The sequence below is a fragment of the Chroicocephalus ridibundus genome, chromosome 2 (genome assembly GCF_963924245.1).
Source record: "Chroicocephalus ridibundus chromosome 2, bChrRid1.1, whole genome shotgun sequence".
NCBI classification, from domain to species: Eukaryota; Metazoa; Chordata; class Aves; order Charadriiformes; family Laridae; genus Chroicocephalus; species Chroicocephalus ridibundus.
In genome coordinates, this window is record NC_086285.1 from 10,365,689 (window position 1) to 10,387,858 (window position 22,170).

Consider the following 22,170-nt stretch of genomic DNA (forward strand, 5'->3'; position numbering starts at 1 on the left):
CATATCACCTCTCTATCTGGAAGGATGCAATCACAGCACTGAAAAATGGAGAACAGGCTGAGAAATATTAAAGGAGTCTCAGGTGCAGTTTCACCATTCAGGTCTGTTGCTTTTATATTACTGCCCTTTTCGCTCACCGCTCTTCACCAAGGCCCTGATCCTGTGCAGACCCCACCTGCGCCAGGGACTTTCTTGATGGATTTTCAGGTGTGTGTGAGCTCAAGAGCCTGTACTTGGGTGTCCAGCGTCCCGCCCTCAGACTGCTCGTGAAGTCTTTGCAAGGGGGTAACGTCTGTCATATGCTTATCCTATGAAAAGGACAAATTATACACATATAAAGATTTGTTACAAGCACAAATATTTAGTATTTTTGCCTCTGCTTGCTGTTCACGACACACAGGTGAGGCCCTTTCGGCGGCAGCAGTGTGGGTGTCCTCACCGAGGCTGAGGAAGGGGCCCCGCACCAGGCCCGAGCAAGACCCTCGGCTCGGCCCCGGCCCGGAGGCGTTCCGACGGCTGGAAGCCCAACTCCAAACACCCCCCTGCACCCACGGGAAAGAAGCTTTAGAAGTTTCGGGGCTGGCGATGAGGGCGGGCGGGGAAAGGCGGCTCCGACCTACCGCCGCCGCGGCCTGAGGCGCGGCCTCACGGAGCCCGGCGCGTCCCCGGCGGTTGCGGGCGGTGCGCGCGCCGCCGCGCCCGGTCGTCGTGAGCGCGCCGGGGAGGCTGCGGGCGGCGGCCATCTTCTCTCCACAGCCGGCTGCTCCCCCAGTGCAAGTGAAGCAGCCCCCTCCTCCGCTCCCTCCCTCCTCCTCCTTCCTTCTCCCTCCCACTACACTCAGCCGTCGCCGCCGGTCAGAGAAGGGGCGACCGGGGAAGCGAAGGCCGCGGGGCGGGGAAGGCGGGGGAGGGGGGGGTGGGAAGCCGGGCCGCCGTGAGGGGAGCAGCCCCGCGGGGGCGGGCGGGAGGGCCGCAGGCTGCCAGCCCGGGGAGGCGGGGGGGAGCGGTTTGTGCCTCCCCGGGGCCGGCGGCGGCCCCTCCGCTCGCCTTTACCGACCGGCCGGCGCCCCTACAGCGGGGTCAGCTCGGGGGCCGGACCCCGCTCTAGATGGGATAAGCTGTAAACATGTTTAGCTTTGAAGGGGATTTCAAAACAAGGCCCAAGGTGTCCCTCGGAGGAGCGAGTAGGAAGGTAAGAAGCGGCGCCTGTCTGTCTCCGCGTTCGTGTCTGTGTTCGGTTCCCTTGTATTATCGGTATTTTCACCATTGGGCCTTCAAAAATGGGAGCAGCTATGACTAAGGTTTAATAGAGGGGGGAAAAAATCCTCCCCTCCTGATGATGTGTTTATCTCAGATCTCTCTGGCTCTGTGCTTTTTTTTTTTTTTTATTATTTTTTAAATCAGACCACACACCCCCTCCCAGGCTGGCAGTGTAGTAAGAATTGTGGGAAGCGAGGAAATGTCTCTAGCTCGCCCCCCCACCTCGCACGGGATCCGGTGTGTTGTGGCTGGGGGCACCTCCCGGGGCTGTGGGTCTCCCGGGGAGGGGGAGTAGGGAAGGATGCGAGGACCCCCTGTCACCTCCCTCCCACGGGAGAGCCTGGGGTGAGCCCCCATGGAGGGTTGGGGACGGCCTGACACGACTGGAGATGAATGTGAATGGCGGGGGTGGGGGCTTCACCCACATGAGAGGGGGCTGCGCGTCACAGATTTCGCTTTTCTCTGTCAAGTTTGCGTTCGGTCAGTTTGTCGTGTGCAGGGTGAGTAGCAGCTAATTGTCTGCTCTACCAGCCTGTTCCATCTCCTTGGATTTATTGACGGAAAAGAAGCGACGTGGTTTATTTAGGTCTTGCTGATTGGACAGAGTAGTCAAATGTTTAGTCAGGCACTAAAGGGCATAGAACTACCGAAGAAGACAAAGTGTTTCTAGAAGTGGCCTCGTTTGTAAGGGTCACTCTAATTCAGTACTAAAATACTGATTCCCCACGTTGTCATTGGGCATGGTTGTGTGGAAATATTAATGACTGCTTTCATTAGTATTTTTGAATTTTAATAGGGGTAAAAGTAAGTCGTAAGCTTTTCTTATTGTGCACTGTAAGCAAGTTAGGCTCTCTGAAACTTTTAAGGTTTGGCGGTACAGTTAGGAAACTTGATCTAAAATACCGCAGCACGATATATTAAAATTACAGTGAGGTTTGCATTTTGGTGTATTGTCTTACATAATTTATTCAAGAGAATGCGTACCAGAACTGTATTTAGATTGTGCAGCTTTTCATCTGAATTGTCTTCTGTTTATCTTAAGACATTTCTGTTCATTGGACTACACAAAATAGCATTACACGAGTCAAAAATACCATAAATATTCCCCAGTTGAAGTAGGAATTGGCAGAACATACCCTGGTCCTTAGCTGTACACTTGAGGTACTTTGCAACTTTTGACACTGACTTGCTAATAGCGTTACTTGCAGAACTTGTTTCCTTCTACAGAAGTAAACAACTGTCATAACATCTTCTTTTACATCTACTGATTTTTTCATGAAAAAATCAGCAGAATTCTGTCTATTTTAATTATATGGGACAAATTTATTAATGTTACACAGGTAGAAGTTTTCAAGGGCAAATATTAAGAGGTGAAGGAAGTGGAGACTGAAATTGGTGCATAACCTTCACTCTGTCCAATGCAGAGGTTGTATTTCATGGTCAGATTGATACTGACCGGTCCACAGATTTCATGATTTTACACTACCACATTGAAGTGCTTGAGCTGCATCAATGCAAATCAGTTAGTCACAGCTTTGGACATAATGGTTATATGGACATAGTAAAATGCCCTTGAAATAGCTGCTTATTTTCAGAAACTATGTGCAGTACTAATGAAAGAATTTATTTAAACAGTACTAAGAATTACTTCTAAAACTTTTATGTAAGCATACTACAGCAAGGATTGGTGTGGCAAGTGCTTATATGGGTTCCATGAGCTTCTCATTATCTCATGTCACAGGCTCCTTGCGATGGTGTTTCCCATGCCTATGGGCTTCAGTTTTACAGAAGGCAGAATTGTAAAATATTTCCTTTCAGCTTTTTGTGCACATGGGAAAAAACCACAATTGTTCTTCTACAAAGAGAACCTTCCCTCCCCAAGATACAGTGTAGTTCCATCCCTGCACCTCTGCGATACTGTTAGCTGGATGCTTAGTACTGCCTGTTTTGATTCCTTTGGTGGAATAAAGCACAACTCAGAAATACTGGTAGAATCTGTATGCAGGCTGCTTAATGCTAAGAATAAGTCTCTACCCAATTTGGGGACGTTTCCCAAATGTTGTTGTACCTGTATAGCTACATTAGCAAGCCCCCCCTGCCCCCATATGAAAGCAGGGACTCCAATCTGAGGAGACAGTCAGTGCCAAAGATGCCAGCAGTCTTCCTGATGTGGATACAACTACACCAAAATAAACCATCAGCAAAACTGACTATTAAAAGAGTTGTTTTGATAATATAACTGCAAACAATAACCATGTTGGTCATGGGTTGGATATGTTGATACCCTGTCTGACATCACCATGTGTGTCTGTTGTGTTTCCTTAGGCCTCATGGATGTGCCACTTCAGGACATTGTTTAGTGGTGGACTTGGCAGTGGTAGGTTTACGGTTGGACTCAATGATCTTAAAGGTCTTTTCCAACCTAAATGGTTCTATGGTTCATTGTGGTGGTTAGAAAAGTACTGAATCTAGTGTGCTTTCTCACCACTAACTTTCATGGCATTTTTGAATAATAAAGCAGAGACCTTCAGGTGTGTTTTTACAGTGTTTGCCTCTTATGTTCACGTGTGTTACGATGGTCTGAATTACGGATGCTGTGGAGGGACACTTCAGTCCAGCCAAACCTTTTGCCAAAAAAGTAATCTTTAAGTATCACTTATTTTTGTTAAAATCCTGGGTCACAAAATTAGTGTTGTTGAAATGACTAGCCTTGTTGACCAGTCCTTTCAGAACATTATTTTAACATTAAGTGTAAAAATACAGGTAGTATTGTCAGTGTTTGGACTTTTCCCTCCGTATCTACTTTCAAAAATCTGCTGATTCATTTGGACTATTTGCATTAGTTGTATATTTGTTTGAGGGTATAGGTATTGTGTTTTATTTACAGTATGATAAGTTATTTTTTGTGGGCTGATTTTTATTTTTTTTTTTTATTTTTGGGGGTGCTTATTGTCACCTTTAAAACATGATTCCCTGCTTTATGAGGTTCTTCAAAAGTTAATTTCAGGTTATGTTTTAATTATAACTGGCAAAACACTTTTTTTTTTTAACTTCTGAAGTAAAATAGTGTCCAAAAATGAATACTGTTATTGGACTCCAGTACAGGAACATCTTGAATTACTCATGGACTTTCTGTACAGGATGGTAATTGTTGCCTGAAAGGCTGTGGCTGCAGAATTTCTGTGGTGTGTCAGGCAGGAAAAAAAGAGGTGCGCCTGAAGAGTTGGTTTGGGGTGAGGTTGAAATTGAGCTAGTCCAACCTAACTGTGCAGTGGACTGAAACAGATGGTCCTTCACCTGGGTGGTTCCCAACTTGTCCTTTGTGTCCCATACAGTGAACATATTTCTGCAGGGTGGAGTGTCACCATGCCTTCTGGTGGCAGCTGTCAGGTTTCACTGATTTTATGGTGAAGTTGGACTCTTGGTGGCATGATGCAGAATCTGTTTAACCACGTCATCTTGATTTGGTGCAGTCAGGCCTAGTGTTTCTTTGTTAATTTTATCAGCGTTAAGAAAAATATGAGGTACCAGTCCTTTAGTACATCCATGCAGGGGGATCCTCGTGCCTGTGCTGAGGTGTATGAGGAGCTCTGTAGCTGTACATTATTCGTTTAGGTTGTGAAATGTCTTGATGACATCCTAAACCTTTAACAGGAAAAATGGTTAAAATAATATTAAGTCAAATTTAGTTGAGATATTGAAACCATTCTATTATAAATCTCCAAACTGTTTAAAATGGAGTATTTTTAAATTATAATGCCAGTATGAGGTGGTTGTTAAAAAATCTTCCTTTCCAGGGATACAGATGACCTAGCACTGTCATGAAAGTGAAACCAACTTCACTGAGTTTCTTTTTCGGTTTGTTATTAATGAACAAATAGGGATGACTCATCTGTATTTTAAAAAGTCTCTTTAATTTCTTTTAACATGGATATTGTTAATAATTAAAAATCTTTAATTTACAAAGTTTGTTTTATTTTAGTAGTTACTGATACGTTTTCTTAAATTAACAGCATAACAGTAAGCATTAGATTCCTGCATATTTTTCCCCCTGCTCTCAGCTAAAGTGCAGAGATAGAACTGCAGAAGTACTTTGCTTTTTGTTTTCTGTATTCTATGCATGAAGTAACTTCTTGTGGAATAAAAATTAATGACTTAAAAACAGTAGGCTGTAAGATTACCAGTGTATGGAGAGGTCTGCAGAGGTTGGGATTGCTTATGGTGATAGATGTCTGTAGGATTTAAACAATGATGGGACAGATTTGAAAAATAGTTTTGTTTCTGTCTTACTGATTGATTGAGGAAAGATGTTAATAATTTCAGGAGGGAAGAATTAATGTTTTATTATATCTTACTTGAACCTACACCAGGTCACGATGGAAATGAAATGGTGCTTGGGATTTATAGTACAGGATTCTAGGTTACAATTACAAATTTACAAATTATTTGTAAATTGGTGGGAAAGAATTGCACTGCTTTGCTCCATAAGACCTTCATCCCATAAGGCACATGGCTTAGATCCTTATGCAAGTGCATACCTCCCTCTGAGTCAGAAGTGTGCTTTGTCCAGAACGTTGAAATGTCAAAGCCTAAGTCTTGAAATACTCTTTGAATTTCAGATCTGTGGTGTAGAAATATGATGAGACCATCAAGTAAAATAATGACTGTCAGCAGGAGACAATATAATAAACACATACTAGATTCTTGTGGATTTTTTCCCTCAGTGACATCTGAAATTCACCTTATTTGAAAGGAAGCTATGAATGATGGACTTGTATTTAGCTGACAGCAGTGATTACACTGTTATTTTCACTTATGTGATAATTTCTCAGATTCAAACAAAAAATTTCTGCTTTTATAGATTATGTTTTTTTCCCCTGCATGTTTCTGAGAAAATGAAAAGTCACTCAACTACAATGATGTGTACAATATACATCTTAAAAATCATAATACAGACAAACTTGAGAGTAAATTTAAGAGCAACTTGATTGCATTTCATTTGACCTCTAGAGCCTCCAGTCAAGTTCTGGTTCCACTGTGCGTGGCTTTGTAGTTACAGAGATACAGGGCTTTCCAGATACTCCCTACATCCTATGTTAAAATTTGAGCAAAAAATGCTGAGGTGTTTTCTAGCAAGTACTGTGACGTTGATTTCAGTGAGGCCAGGCTTTCCCTGGCCAAATGCCTTTTCCCGAGCATATTTTAAGTGCTTTAAAATACGTTCTTCGGGAAGATGGTGTTCTCTGTGTATAATTTTAACCATGATGTAAATAATCAGAGATATGAAGAGTCCCAAACTGTTCTAAAGCAGAATTTTTCAAGCTGCTGAACATGTTTTACTCAGGCTGGCTGAGCTGTCTCTCCAGTGAAATTTAAATTGATGAGGTTCAGTTTCAGACATTGTGAGTCTTTTAAAGTGCTAATTTCTTTTAGTATTCATAAAAGCCAATTGAAGTGGCATTTATTTTGTCTAACATAATGTTGGTAACTAGAAACACTGGTGAAAACCACTTTCGAGGGGGGATGTCTCCAAGTGTCCACATTTGTTCTCTACAAAGAGGTGCTACAAAATCTTCCTTTTATTTGATGGACATACTAAATATGAGCGGTGAAAGGAATTTTATTCTATACATTTCTTAGGTCACTTAATTTGCTTTGGGAGTTGTTACTGATGTTTATGTGGTTCAAGCTAAATTCAGCTGAAAAGTCATGTCCCTCATTTTAAGGAAAGAAAAAAGATGTCCTGGGTTTTGTAGACTAAAACCATACGCGATTTTATAATTGTCCCCAAAAGTTAAAAGATCAAGTGCTTATTTGTTTTTTCATGAAAATGTCCTAAAAGTCATGCCTTGTACTTTACGTGATCTGTTGTAACGTTAAATGGAATTGCATTCTCAACTAAAGAAAGACAATAAATCCTGGTGGTTTACAAATAAATCTCAAACATATACTAATAATATTTAAATTTTTGCATCAATGTATTTTTGTTATTTTTTTAAAATATGCTCACTGTTTAGGCAATACCTGAAAATAATTACTTGGTTTCACCTTTGCATCTAGCATATTTAGGTTTTAAATTTACTTGTGTGGATCTAAGATGGCTTGATTAACATGACAGTCCACGAGTGATCAATTTCAGATTTTAAAGAGTCAACAAATACTAGGAGTATTTGAAAAAAATTATTTATACTTTTTTTTTTCTGAACCTGAATTTTGAGCCAAGAGGGCTGAAAGTTTATTAACGCTCTCAATGCACAGTGTCAAAATGAAGGACAAAAAGAATCATAATTTGTGTATTTGTTTATGTTATTCAGTCTTTGTGTAGGATATGTAAAAGCTAGGAGTTGTGTAAACATACTTTTGCAGCAAAATAGTGTGTTTCATCAAAGTGAGGACAAGAAAGCAGTTTTCATTCAAGTTTTTTTTTTTTTTTTTCATTACGTATTTGAGTGGAGTTTTTGAAGCACCGACATTGACATTTTTACACTGTCGGATGCGGTTCTTCTCGTCAACTGGTCTGTTACAGCAGTGGTGCAACGTTGACCTTTGCTGTGGTGAATAATACGGTACATAACAGTTTTATCCTGATGTATAAAGTAACATTTTAAATATTACTTAACATTTCTTTGATGGTAGTCACAAGCTTTCCTTTCCGTACGCTGTCTTCCATCTGCTTCCTTGTTTTCACCTCTTTCCCCTTTCTGTCTTACTCTTTGAGTCATCATCCACGTCACATTGCGTTTTGCTGTCACATACTCTTTCTTTGCTTTCTTGTTTCTTTGTGTCATGCTTCACATATTTGGTGAAGAAATGTCTCAAACTGGGTTGTTCATGGTCCTGCAGCTGGCATGCTAGAGCCTGAGATTGGTTGTCTTTACCAAGATCTTCTGTTGGAGGAAGGAGCAGACAGGAAAGGGACTGTTAATAACATGAAAAACACAGTGTATTCCCTGCTCTGCACTTTGGAGGTCAAGCTGCTGCAGAAAGAAGACTACATCATAGAAGGTGTTGGGAATTTGGTTCACTAAATGGCTTTTCACTTCTTTTGAGTTAGGGTTGAAGGAATCAAGATAAGCTGGTGCTTAATTCCCCCTAACGTGTCTGACTGCCTACCGTGATAGGTAGCCGTGATACCTGGCATCTGCCTGTCTGGCAGGTGAAGAAACAAGGTAGCGTGATCATCACAGAAACTGGGCCAGGAAGGTGGGGAGTAGGAATGAACCAGGAGTAGGAATGAGCTAGGTGTGATCTTTGGAAGTCACTGTCGGATGGTCTCGTACTGTGAGTAGCTCTGGCTGTCAGTGGGCAGGGAGAGGTGGTGGAGCAGCGGCTGTAGCTGTCAGACTCACGTGACCATATAGGTGGGAGCTGTCAAATGTCCATCACTTATCATAATGCCATTGTCATTCACAACCAGTCGCAGAGCAACAGCTGCAGAGTTTAACTCCTTTTCACTGTTCTGATTATTAAGAGGCAAGGTGGGGAGGATTTCAGAGATGACTGTGCAGTTAGCTGTCTTAAAGAAATTTGTTAGAATGTCCTTTGTGGGCAGTGAAGTTTATTTCATAGTTATTTTCACCTCTTTCTCACAGCAGGTTTATTTTCTATTGCATATTTACTGTTGCTTTTTAATTTCTGAAGAGATGGTGTACTCCAGTTGGGTTGCATAACTCTGAAATAGGTATATTTTTTTTGCATTTAATTTAAATACATTCTTTAGTCATAGTTGTGATTCTGTTCCTTTATATTTCTGATCTATGTGTGTCTTGTGAACAAGAGCAACAGTATCATTTGACCTGCAATAATTTTTTAAAGTTGGGATATACTTACCTGGATATCTCATTCTTTGTTTTAAGACAGTTTCTCTGTTGTATTTAATTTACACTGTAACAAGTTGGTGTTTCTCTTTACAAATACTCAAAGCAAGTATGTGACATTGACTAGAAACTTAAGTTTTGTTATTTTTTTTAAAAGTGGTTTAGTTTAAAGAGTGCTTATTTCAAAGAGATCCGATTCCTGGTCAGTGCAAAGCTGGTGATACACTAAGTGAGGATACACTGCCCTCTTTTATCTCCCCCTCTCTCCAAATACTTAAGATTATTTGGCTCTGATAAGCCCTCTGGCCACTTATTTTCCTTTATTAACTAATCCATTGCATTTACTCTGGTTGTATTTTTTTCATACCATTCTCTTCTCTGCTCACATGTAGCAATTTGTCTTTCATTTGCTTTTTCTTTCAATCCGTTCTGAAGTGTAAGGACAAATTTAGCAACATTGCTTCTAAGCAGAAATTCTCTCTATATGGCACTGCCTCCAGAATGAAACTCCCCAAGCAGATTGAAGAGTTGTCACTGTGATCACTTCACTTTTTACTAACTTCTTTCTTTTTTGTAACTTTTTTCTTTTTTTACTAGCTTCTTTCTTTTCACTAACTTCTGTAATGCATTGGGTATTGGCTGTTGCAAAATAAGTGATCCATTAAAAAAAGTTCTGAAACTTTTAGCCATCTGTTGGTTATTTATAAATTTAGGACATTATTTTGTCTTTTTTGTATGTGTGAGGTCATAATCTCTTGCCTCACATTACCAACAGACCTGGAGCCTTTCCTATTGCTTGAGTGGAGATACATCATCTTATGTATAGATTTTGTTATGATTTGTTTATACTGTATTTAACACATGGAAAAAACCCTGTCTTTAGAGGACAGTAGTGGTAGTTAGTGGTGTCTTTGGACATAAATACTGTCTTTAGAGGAGAAGATGGTTAACCTTCTTGTGGCTTTTTTTTATGCTTGCGCCAGTAAATGATCTGAAATACAAACCCAATTTTAAATTCATTTTTTGCGTCTGTGTCTGTCTTTTTTATTTCTGTCTTGGTGGTCTGTGTTAAAATATTTTCTATACTAATGAAACTAGGAGAATCATGACCTTGCTTACTCTGTATCATCAAAAAAGAAATGCAGAAGAGTTTTGCCCTCAGATTTTGTATCTGCATATAGACATTGAAAATATTACAGCACAGTTGTTTTTGATGTGGTTAAATAGTTCATAAACACTTGTTTGCCAACTTCAAATTTATTTTTATGTATTTTGCTATAATACATTTTTACCTTGAATGTATTTTATTTCTTTACTTCTCTAGACTAATAGGGGCGTAGGGTGAAAATGGAAGTTCTTATATGTGTAGAAGAAGCAAAAAAAGAAAATAGTTTCCTTAAATCCATCGTCTGTTTTAGACTGGATTTGGGAAGGTGTCAGGGTACTTTCAACTCTCATTGTCTGCAGTGGGAGCTAAATACCTTGCATCAAAAAGGAATTATTTTGTATATTTCCTTGGAAACTACACAGAGCCATCCAGTAAGAGATACTTGCAAATAAAGCTTTGTTTATATTTTGTAATCTTTGTGTACTGATTTAAGATTCTGGTTTAAAGAGCTAATACACAGGTTTTCTATTGCAATGGTATTGTTTTTTAGAGACCTCATAAATACTTCAGTGTTCTTTACTTTTTCTCTATTGGAGAGATCACTGTCCCTGAAAGTTTCAGTTTGTAGCCTTAATTTGGGTGAAGGGTTCAAAATTTTAAAAGAAAAAATTCCTTTCATTTATGTTATATAGGTCTGTTTTGACATCTTTTCCAGACAAGTTTTGAGGAAAAGGATAAGTAAATATAAGAACTTAATGCCTTTTTGCAAGTTAGACAAAAGCACGGGGATTTGGAACAGTATGTGATTACTTTGAACGTGCCACAGCTTGTTGCATGCACCTGGGCCAATAACTTACGTATGCTCCAAGCAAGGAAAACACTTGATAAACATTTGGTACTACCTGGTAGGATTGGGACCCTGTTATGTTTCAGCTCCCCCATTTGTAAATCGATGATGTTTGCCTAGATTATTTGGATGCTGAGAACACAAACCTGGACAGGGTTCAGTACAGTTTGCTGCTGTTTGCCTGTCCCTTTTCTTCTTACATAGCTTCCCTCTGTCACTGTGCTTCCGACAGGGCTGCATAACATGTATTTGTAAGAGCAGAAAATGATTAACACTTAACTTTTCTCCAGTGTTTTACATATTACATATCATGAACAATCCCCAAAGTGAAGTCTAGATTAAATATCATTAACACATTTGAATCAAACGTTTGAATGAAAATGCAATTGTATTTTTTTTTTTCTTTATAGGAAGAAAAGGCTTCTCTCCTGCATCGTACTCAGGAAGAAAGGAGAAAACGAGAGGTAAAGTAGACTGTAAGCGTTTGCATGGACTTATCTTTGATGTAGTAACATTTACAGTCCAAAGTACTTCATTCTGCTGCAGTCGTACTTAGTTCAGGAATGTTTTGTTTCAGTTTGCAAGTTCTACATAGTCGTCCAGTATACTAGAATTGACAAACTGTTTGACTGCTTTTAAGGTGCTTCCCGGAAGTGATTTTCGTCTCAAAAGAAGGTAGTTAAGCATGCACGGGGTGCAAAGGGAATTTTTCCTTTTATTTTGTTTCTTATGTGATCTAGGCTTTGTTGAGAAAAGACAGATATTTGGATAGTAAATCGCATTTTTTTGGCCTTTTCCATAGTCTATTACTATGGGTTGGGCTCGGCAAACTGTTTTCTGCTCCTGGTTTTTCTATGGATTCTTGGGTGACCTTCAGCAGTTCACTTTCCCCAGTGCATGCCTCAGTTCTGTGGAGGTAGAATCAAAACAATCATACTTGAGTGCATCCTAAACTGCTTTGAAATCACCTGATAATTGAGGAGCAATGAGAAGCAGTTGTGAGGCTTTAGAAAATCTTAAAAGTGGTTTGAGAATGAAGTTTACTGCCATGGATAATTCAGTCTGGAATAATGCAAAGGAGGAATAGGCATTGAAAGGAAAAATAGCGGTTTTAAAACATTAATATATGTGTCAATATGAAATCAAAACTTAGTAATATGGAATTAAAAGTGAATATCTTCATTTTGTCATTTTTCCCCCTCTGATATGAGTAAAAACAGTTGTTGTCTTTAAAACGAGTTAAAAAGTGTAACTGTAGTTTTCATGCCAATCAAGAATAAAGAGCTGTTTGGCCCTTAAAGATGTGTTTGACCCTTGCTAGATTAAATACAAGTTCTGCCGTGGCTCCTCTGATTGCGAGGACGGTAACTGCTTTTTTTCTTTCCACCCTGGATGTATAATTATGGACCAAGTTAAAGTATGAAGTTACTAGGATTTCACCAGTTAGTTCAGAATGCTGTTTTATGAATTAAATTTATGATCAGTGAGTCCTTATCAACATACGCAAACGGAGTTTTTTGCACTTCATAAACTTTTGGCCGTTAAGTTGCTTAATTCTGTCTGCTGCACAGCTGATGCAGAGTCATATATCTGTATATGTACACACATACACACAACGATTTTCTGTGACATATATCGGATTCTCACAAAATGAATGACTCCTCTGAGAATGGAACCAGTTATGGCTTTTAAAAAAATGCCTGTATCAGAATCTTAGCAGTGACCTCAGACTTAAAACCTTTGCAATTACAGGTCGCTAATTGACAATTATGTATTCTAGGATAAAAACTGTATCTAGAGAAAAGGAGAAATACCTACTTTTCAGTCGAACATTACATTATGATTATGAAGAGACAGTGCCTCTTTGTAATTGAAACTCTCTCCTGCTTGCCCCTGTACTTTGCACTTTTACCGTTTTGATACTTTGGAGAGAAAAATACCCTTTGGTCTATCAAAATTTTGATTTTGATCTGTGCTCTAGAGGTAATTAGAGACTTTCAAGTATATGCTTATTCTGAGAAATTGCTTTGGGGGTTGGGGTTTCCAAGATAGGCATTGAATAGCAAATTCATCTGGTGTTTCTCTGGTCAGTTCAGGTTAAGTTCAAGTTTTCGAGAGTTGAAAGTTTATGTGAACTTTCCCAAATGTATTTTAATGAAATTTATAAAAACATGTTAGTGGTTTGTTTTGCTTGGTGGCCGACAGAATTATGGGCTCATTATAGTGCAAGGATTCATGAGGTTAAATAAAATTTCTCTTCTCAAAGCAGGCTTTTCTCTTTTTTTTTTTTTTTTTTTTTTTTGAACTCTTGATCTTCCTACTTTCCCTTCCTCAACCATTGCTTTGTAGCTCTAGGTTCATGAGAAACAACTTTATTTACTTCCCTCTTTCATCCCCTAAGAAACTATACGGACATTATTAGAAACCTAATTACAGTAGCCACTTCCCTTAGATATTTGTTGTGATGGAATATGCTGGGGCTGTTGTCAGTGGACTCACTGAGTCCTCTTTTCATAGTACCTGAAGCAAGTTGGCTTTCAGTTCCCCAGCAAGTGAGACCTTGTTAAAGGGATGATTTTAAATACTCTTTCTAGCTACTGAGGAAGACATCATAAAATGACTCAATTTACATGTCTGGTTTGAAGGAGAGAGCAAGAATTTTTACTAATTTCCTTATTGTGCTCCCGGGCTTAAAGCATTAAGCCTCTTTTCCTTTTGACAGCAGTATTGTCTCCAAATAACTGGGTTTTTTTGTTGGTTGGTTGGTTGGTTTTTTTGTGGTTTGTGTTTTGTCCCCCGTCCCCCCCCCCCCCCCTTCTAAACTGCACCAGCCTCATAATACTGATCTGTTATTTGAATGGAAACAAATAGGCAGGTCTTCAGTGTTAGCTGATCTATGCAGAAAGAGGAATGGTGTAATTGAATTTTATTAATTCTTTGATGTTTTAGTATTAAGACTTTGTCTAATAAAATACAAATGTGTTTATTTTGATTTCTGTAGTATTACATACTTATGAGTATTAAAAATTCTTTTGCAATATCTTTATGGTAAATTTAGAACTAAAAAAATAAAAACTTTCTCCCTGATTTTTGTGCATTGGATGCAAACCTTCAGTTTATTTTACTAATGATTAGTGCTTAATTTTAATTTAAAAAAATCTTTTTGAATACCACTTTAAATATAGTTGTATGAATTAGAGTCAGCGCCATAATACTGATTTTGATTTTCTCGCTTTGCTTTAAAGGAAGAAAGGCGGAGGCTGAAAAATGCAATAATAATCCAGTCGTTTGTAAGAGGGTACAGAGACAGGAAACATCAAGTAAGTATTTATTTATTTAGAAAGATGTAAAACAGTTTTGTTGAAAAATAGACTTTCTAGTAATAAGTAATTCCATTGGAACATCTTCACCTTTTTGAATATTGTGTGTGCTCACAAAGTGCAAGTTCCTTTTCCCTCTTGACATTTTTGTTTGAACCTCAATATTTTAGTAGATGAACGTTTATTCCACAAAGCATGTATGTGACAGTGGACTTCGGTATGATTACACACTGTTTTTTTGAGCTGACAAAGCATACAAAACCAGTTAGGTATTAGTAGCTTTCACACATCGGTGGAGCTTTTTATCCCCAGTATGTCTAAGGTGGTAGTTTGAGTCAAAAAGTTGTTCTTTCTAAGCTGCTGTTGGGTAGATTATTCTAAGAAAGGGTTGTATCTGTTTAAATTTACTAATATTTATTGAGTAAAATAGATGAAAATGTTTGATGTGATATTCTTTACTTGAAAAGCAACAAATTTGTTGCAATGTGTACTTTTTGAATTACAGAAAGCAGTTATGGCCTTAACTGTGTTATTGTGTATGTGTTTTGATCTTTTAACAAATATGTGCTGCATCCATTTTACTACTTTGCTAGCACTTTGGATGGGAAACTGCAATGAGGTTTTGAAAATTTTGCATCTCTATTTGAAATCATAACCATTATTGATATGTTGATGCATGTCTTATTTTTAAGCACTCTATCCAAAGAAGTGAATTTGATCGCTGTGCTAATTTGGCCCAATCTGGAGGAACCTTTTCCACTGCTAATGGAGCTAATTTGACTCTCTTAGTTCGTCAGTTACTCTTTTTCTATAGACAGAATGAGGATTCTAAGCGTTTGGTGAGTACTGTAACATACTTTGATCCATAGTACTTTTATTTCATGCACTTTTAAAGTACTCTTTCACTTGAAAGATTTTGAAGGGACGCAAAAAGGGCTTTGACCAGTTCAGTAAATTCTTTTAAGAATTCTGGCTTTTGCTGGCCTGCACTCTTGTCGTTTAGACAGAATAGCTTAAAATTAGATTTTATATGTGCACACACACAAAAAAAATCTGTGAAATAAAGCCTTGAAAAATCCTGTGTTTATTATTCACAGTAATTTATTAAAAATATTAAACTTCTATTAGAATTTAATTTATAAACAGTATTTTCCACTTAGCCATCTAGTCGTTCCTAAAGCGTTTAGGTTTTTTGTGGTTTTTTTTTCCCTTGTTGGTCAATAATGCTGGCATAGCAATTGCAAAGTCACTGCAAACTTCCCTAATGTACAAGTAAGTATAATTCATAGCGGATATTAATAATGGACATTTAAAGAATTACGGTTATTTAAAACAAAAAAAATCAGATAAATTTGTTGCAAGAGTAAAGTTATTTGCAAATGTAATTCAGTCTTAACTTTGAAAGTTTAGTTCTAGCAGTTGTGTAGTTTGTTGTGTAACAATTTTTTCTCAGCTGAACATGATTGTCTTAGTGTTTTTAAGTCCTCCAAAGGTATCCAAAACAGGATTGAAATATTACTATCTGTATTGCAATAAATAATATAACTTGTTGTTATAAAGAGTAAACTTTTGCATATCTTTTCCCAGGTATGGATGTGTCAGAATTTAATTAAACAGAGTTCTCAGTTTGTTAAGCAATTGGATGGTCCAGACAGACTTACTTGCTTATTCCAAATAAAAAGACTGTTGGGGCTGTGTTGCAGGTAAATTCTTTTTTCTGTATGCTATTGTCTAAAAAGTGTTCAGAAATTATGTTTGGCACTTCTTTTGTTTCTTTTTGCAGCAGGTGAAGTATTAAATGTAAATTTATCTTAGAGAGAGGACTGTTCATGTAAAATATATATGTAGGCTGTGGTATAGAATGCTTGTTCCTATGTAGGAACAATGGAATTGACTTTCAAGTTCAACATGTGCTTAAGGGATGCCCTGCCTAGGGATAAGCTTAAGTGTGTTCTTAAATGTTTGCTTATCACTATGTCATTAGCAATATTTGTGGAAACCAGAAGGTTTTATTGGGAACTGGTAGTGATTAGAAGGTATATCTGAGTTAGACAAATGTTCCAAGGATATGCTTTGGATATATTTTGTTTTAAAACAGTTAATCTATCAAGGTTACTTGAATAGCTGGCAGCTAAAGCCTAGTTTTAGAAAACAGTATATTTGCTCTTATTAATAATGGATACTAGTTATACTTTAAAGTAGCTTTAAAGTTAAAGCTTTAAAATAGCTTTAAAATAGTTTTTTTTTCCCTTTAATGTTCAGGCTTTTTTAGAAAACCGTTTCATTCAAGTCACTGGACCTTGTGTTCTGACAATGGTGTAGACTGTATGTATAAGAAACAGTGACAGCAGATACTAAAGACGACTTGAGTGGTGGGCTTCATAGTCCACATACAGTGAAATGCAGCTGTGGTCTCACTGGATTGAATTGTACATTTTCACTACAGTTGAAACTGAGGTTTTATAAATGCAGCTCTGTTTGTATTCCCATTCTCCCTTTCTGACTGGGTGATGTGGGAAAACAGGAGTGGAAGAGCTGTTCCTGCCTATACACATAGAGAGGATGGAGGAAGAAGCTCTTCCTGACTTCACCTTGCCAGCACGATGATGGGTGTCTATACTTACTTTCAGAGCTATTTTAATTTTCTGAAAAAGCCCAGACAGCGAGCAGTGGGACAGGTAGCCAAAAAAGTGTTTCCCTGGGATAAGCTCATATTAAATGAGAAGCTGTAGCTTTTGATGCTATGGAAAAAAAAGGTGAAAAAAAGGGTATTGTAGCAAAAAATGGCAGTGTGATTGCAGCTACATCTGCAAAAGAGATCTTGTTGCCAGAGTATCTTTTTTTTGGTTTAGTGAAGTGTCTTAGCTATGGTGTCAAAAGAAATTTTTCTGATAGGTCCTATCTTTCTGAATGGCTGGAAAAGCAGGCACATTGCTAGAGCAACTATGCTCATATACATCTCATACTAACAACTCCTTTTAATTCTAAACAGACTCTTAATCTTCACCATTTCTGTTGTTAATGGTGGTTGTTTCATAAGCAATTTGCTAGAAGGATGGGATGGTTGTATTTTTAGTATTTCAGTCTGTAATGAGGGACATATTGGTTTAGTTATACATAAGACGTTCCTCAGCGTTTGTTCCCAGCCCATGTTGCTCCGGGGCTTTCATGACTTCATTTTTAATATGGGTAGTAATACATGTTGGAAAAACATGTATTATTCTTTCCTTCTCTTCCAGTTCATGCAGTAGACCTTCAAACTGTCAAGTCATTGAAAACAAGAATTTAGTAGGATTTAAAGAGAGTGCTGTATTCATAGAAACTCTGAAATTGGGAATTATTATTATAAAGGTGCTAATAAAAAGATGTGGCTAAGCTACTAAGAACACTTGGAAAACAAATGGAAATAAATTATTTTAAGGTGAATGCGGAAAGGTTTTTTGGTAGTTTTATTTTTAAATCAGTGTGCATATGCCTGTCGTGAAATAAAAAATATCTTGTTAAATAATTTTGTTTACATTTTATTTATAGGCTATTGCAAAATTGCAATGACGACAGTCTGAATGTTGCACTTCCTATGAGAATGCTTGAGGTATTTTCATCTGAGAATACATATTTGCCTGTTTTACAAGATGTCAGCTATGTGACATCATTAATTGAACAAATTTTGCACTACATGATTCAAAAAGGTGAGTAGCTAGGAACTATAAGTTGTGAGAAATACTCAAAAATTAAACAGAACGTGTAATACCTGAAGACCGTGTTGTTTAGTCACATTTTGCCTTTACCACATGTTGAATGATGACTTGATGAATTAAGTGCTGCATACACTAACCTATAGATCTATAGTAGATGGATATTTTGCTTGCAATGAGATCATTGCTTGAGAAATTACTGTTTGACTTTTTTTGGAAATTCTGTTTATAAATTGAATATTCTACCAAGTTACTTATACAGACTTTTACCACAGATTTTGAGTAGGTGGATATTACCTAACAGAAGTTTTATTCCAGGAGCTGTTTATGCACACACACACGTGCACATGCGTGCATGGGCACACGTACACACACTGTGCCAGGTCTAAGCTTTAGTTGTGTAACAGTTGGGTGTTGTTTCGCAGTACGGTTCTCTATAACTGCTAGCGTTCGATATTATCATAAATTGGCATTGCCTTTTCATCCTGCTAACAGTAGAGACACCTTAGCAAAGAGATGGTAAACTAGCTTTTATTTCCCTTGTACCATCATCAGCAAAACTGTTTGTAACTGCAATCAGTTACACCTGTGCAAACATACTTGAAAGTTAATGAGTTGTGTAGTTATCACCAAAATTCTGTTTTGTCTTGATTTTGCAAGACTTGTGGATGGGGAGAAAAGACAAAACCATTATGAAATAAACATCTCGGATCCGTCTTCATTGGTGTGAAATGTAAAAAGAGCACATTCCAATTTGTTAGTTAATTGTTGGAATAATTCTATGTGTGTAGGTTTTAAAGTACGTTCAATGGACCAGGCTATCTTATCCTGTTATTAAGGATTTGGTTTTAACTACTACATGTTGAAGTCGCTATGAGGAAAAAAATGACTGTTATTGTAGCACACTTATTTTGCTTGCCAGGCATAACTAAAACTATAGAAGTATTTGTCTCATTGCTTACTATATAATATCTTCCAGAATACTTTAATACGTTATACTTCGTTCTTTTAGTATAATATTCAGTTCTCGTACCTGATGTGTGAAAGTTTATCAAGATGTTAGATCATAAATTTTAGTAAAAAAAAATAAGCTTTCTGAACGCTTACAGTCAAACCAAAAGAAGTGGTTGTGTGCAACTACAGATGTTCTGTCTCCTGTTCATTTATGATGGTTATTTTGTAAAGAATCTGTAATCAGCTTTTTTTAGTACACATTTTTCTATGTAATTTGTCTTGTCAGCATTGCTAAGGTATTCCTTTATAGTGATTTCCACTTGTTGCATTGTATGTCAAGTTCGGTAGTTGCTGATGAAGGGTCCTAGGGGTTTTAGACTGGGCCTCTCAATAATGCAACGCTATTTATGCATTTATAGTGGTTCCTGTAGTAGTGGAAATTGAGTTTAGGAGTTCCTTGAGCAAGAGGAAGTTGGTTTAAGAAGAATGAAATCATATGATTCCATTTGTACTTTAGTGAGACAAAAACAGATTACACTCTACACATCTCTTCATGGCTTGGGTGGTAGTGCATTTTATTACTGTCTGAGAGGTCCCTAGTTTGGGAACAGTAATTGTATTCTTCAGCCTCCTAAGGCAAGGTGGTTATAGAATTGAGACATTGTGCCAACAGGACTGTTACCTGTATGATGCAGTCATATTTTGGAGGAGAGGGGAAAATTCATCATTTCTGAAAGGGTGGAAGGGCAGCTGTCAAAAACATAACTAGAGTCACTCAGAGGAGAAAAGAAAGTCTTTTTCATAGGTTGTTGTTTAAAAAAAATCAAGTTATTCACTTCATCAGCAAGAGTGGTTGGTCTTTGAAAAATCAAACTGACTCTGAATGCAATTACCTATCTATGATTTTATAAAGTGGAGTTTCCAAAGAGGCTGTTGGTATATCCTGTTAGTTATGTGAATGTTACTTGGACTATTGTAAAATGTATTCCTTAGTAAAGCTTTGTGCAATGAATTGTAAAGTATTTTTCAAGTTAATAAGGTTAAGTATATAAGTTGTTTTGTATGGAAATGAAAAAAAATACTGTATTTTAAAAGTGGTATTTCTTAATTTGCAGGCTACTACAAGTCGCTTTATTTGTTAATTAACAATAAGCTTCCCTCGAGTATTGAGTATTCTGATGTTTCTCGAGTCCCTGTTGCAAAAATACTTCTGGAGAATGTTCTGAAGCCATTGCACTTTACATATAGCTCCTGTCCAGGAGGTGCAAGGTAAATAAAGCTAATATTAGATACTTGTGTACTTACTTGTTACTGTCAAAGGTGCACAGTTTGTTGTTGAGTGTCTGGTTATTCTTTCAGTGCAGTTTGCTGATTCATTTGTAATAGTACTGATTTTTGGTAATGTTTTTCATTGTTGAAACTATGTAGTTTCAGGTGTGTTTAAGAAAAAGGCAATGAAACGCTGAAGACGATAAATGAGAATAGACGAGAATAGTGGGTATCATAATATGTGGGAACACAGGTGTGGAAAAAATAGATGAGAGCAGAGATGCAGCTAAGGGCAGAAGAGAATTTTAGAGTTAAAAAGAACTTTGTGACAGAGGAACTGAGGTTTATGAAGAGAAATAACTAAGTCATAGCTATTTTTTTCAAGAGGGATGTCGGGTTTGTAGCAATCCGGTTGTATCACGTGATAGTGTTTTGTGTTAAAGTAGTATTTTGGGGGATAAATAGTTATTGTGGCTTTTTAATTTATTTTTTATGTCAAGAATGTAAACACCAAATTTAACTTCAGAATAGTTTTTTTTCTGAGTTCCTGAAAAGTTTAAAGGATAAGATGAAATGTAAGATCATCAGGAAAAGCACGTAGTGTGAGAAGTTAATTTTTGAGAAATCTGAGAAATTTGGTTTATTAGCACAGGATTAATGAAGTGCATCTTTGCAGTCTCGTTGATGGACGTGTTCAAACTTGCAAATTGATCTATTATTCCACGGATATAATTGTGGGAAATCTTGTCTATATTTTCTATAAAGACAATTTTTCTTCATTTCAGGCAGCAGATTTTTGCAGCCTTCACAGAGGAGTTTCTGGCAGCACCTTTTACGGATCAGATATTCCATTTCATCATTCCAGCGCTTGCTGATGTGCAGACCATTTTCCCTTATGAACTCTTTCTGAATGCACTATTACTAGCAGAAAGCAGATGTTCAAGAAGAAGTGATCAAGCCCCATGGCTTTTTTATTTCGTGTTAACAGTTGGAGAAACATATTTGGGTGAGAAAGCAGAATGGTCAATTCGTTGTTTTTTCATATTTGAGTTAATGCGTTATGTATTTCTACAACGTGGTTCATTGCCAAGCAAAAAGGACACTTTGTGGATAAAAGTGTTGGAGACATCTGTTTTATTAGCTATTCTTACCCTTTTCAGTAAAAAGTACACTTCATTTGATAAGATCTGGCATAATGTGTTTTGTTTGGGTACTTCTGGTAAAATACATTATAGTACAGTGTGATCTGACTAATGATCTTTTATTTCAATGTATGTGCTATAGGATCCCTTTCAGAGGAAGGACTTCTTGTGTATCTGAGGGTACTCCAGACTTTCCTCTCTCAGCTGCCTGTGTCTGCTGCTGGTACAAATTGTCAAGATGCAAACAGTGATTCTGAAGATGAGGATGAAGAGATCAGTAAAATGACAGCTACACCAGTAAGCAGTACAGAATTGCTTTGAATGAATTTGTATTATAGCAGCAGCAAATACAGGCAAAACCAGGAGCACCACGAAGTCCAGTGTTTTCCTAGCTGCATGTAGAAGGGAGCATGTTTACTTCTTAAAAATAGATGGCTGCTCGCTGCAAGCAAACAGAACTGGATGCTTACGTTAAAAACAAAACAGAACAAAAAATCAACAAACGAGGGAATACCTGCTTTCTGTAGTGTAATGTATAGAGACTGTAGTGTAAATAGAACTTTCGCTATAGTTTAAACTTCCACCAGTAAAATGAATCCACGCTAACTTTAACCTCCTAACACTCAGGTCAAGGCTTTGAACAACCGAAGTTGGAGAGATGTCAACAGGTTCTTACTGGCCTTTATATAATCTCTGAAAAGACACTACCATTCAAAGGACTTGTGCAATGTGCAGTCTTCCATTATGGAATATGTGAA

General features: G+C 37.7%; 1 protein-coding gene across 1 annotated transcript in view; it reads left to right on the plus strand.

Annotated features, from left to right (window-relative positions):
- Positions 1–718: 718 nt before the first annotated feature.
- Positions 719–22,170, plus strand: part of UBE3C (ubiquitin protein ligase E3C) — an 81,980-nt gene continuing 60,528 nt past the window's right edge. The window contains exons 1-9 of the mRNA XM_063324420.1: positions 719–1,192; positions 11,443–11,496; positions 14,278–14,352; positions 15,045–15,191; positions 15,940–16,055; positions 17,884–18,041; positions 20,117–20,270; positions 21,056–21,276; positions 21,555–21,709. Of these exons, the coding sequence (XP_063180490.1) occupies positions 1,127–1,192; positions 11,443–11,496; positions 14,278–14,352; positions 15,045–15,191; positions 15,940–16,055; positions 17,884–18,041; positions 20,117–20,270; positions 21,056–21,276; positions 21,555–21,709 (1,146 nt within the window). The 5' untranslated portion in view covers positions 719–1,126. The remainder of the gene's footprint in view (positions 1,193–11,442; positions 11,497–14,277; positions 14,353–15,044; positions 15,192–15,939; positions 16,056–17,883; positions 18,042–20,116; positions 20,271–21,055; positions 21,277–21,554; positions 21,710–22,170) is intronic.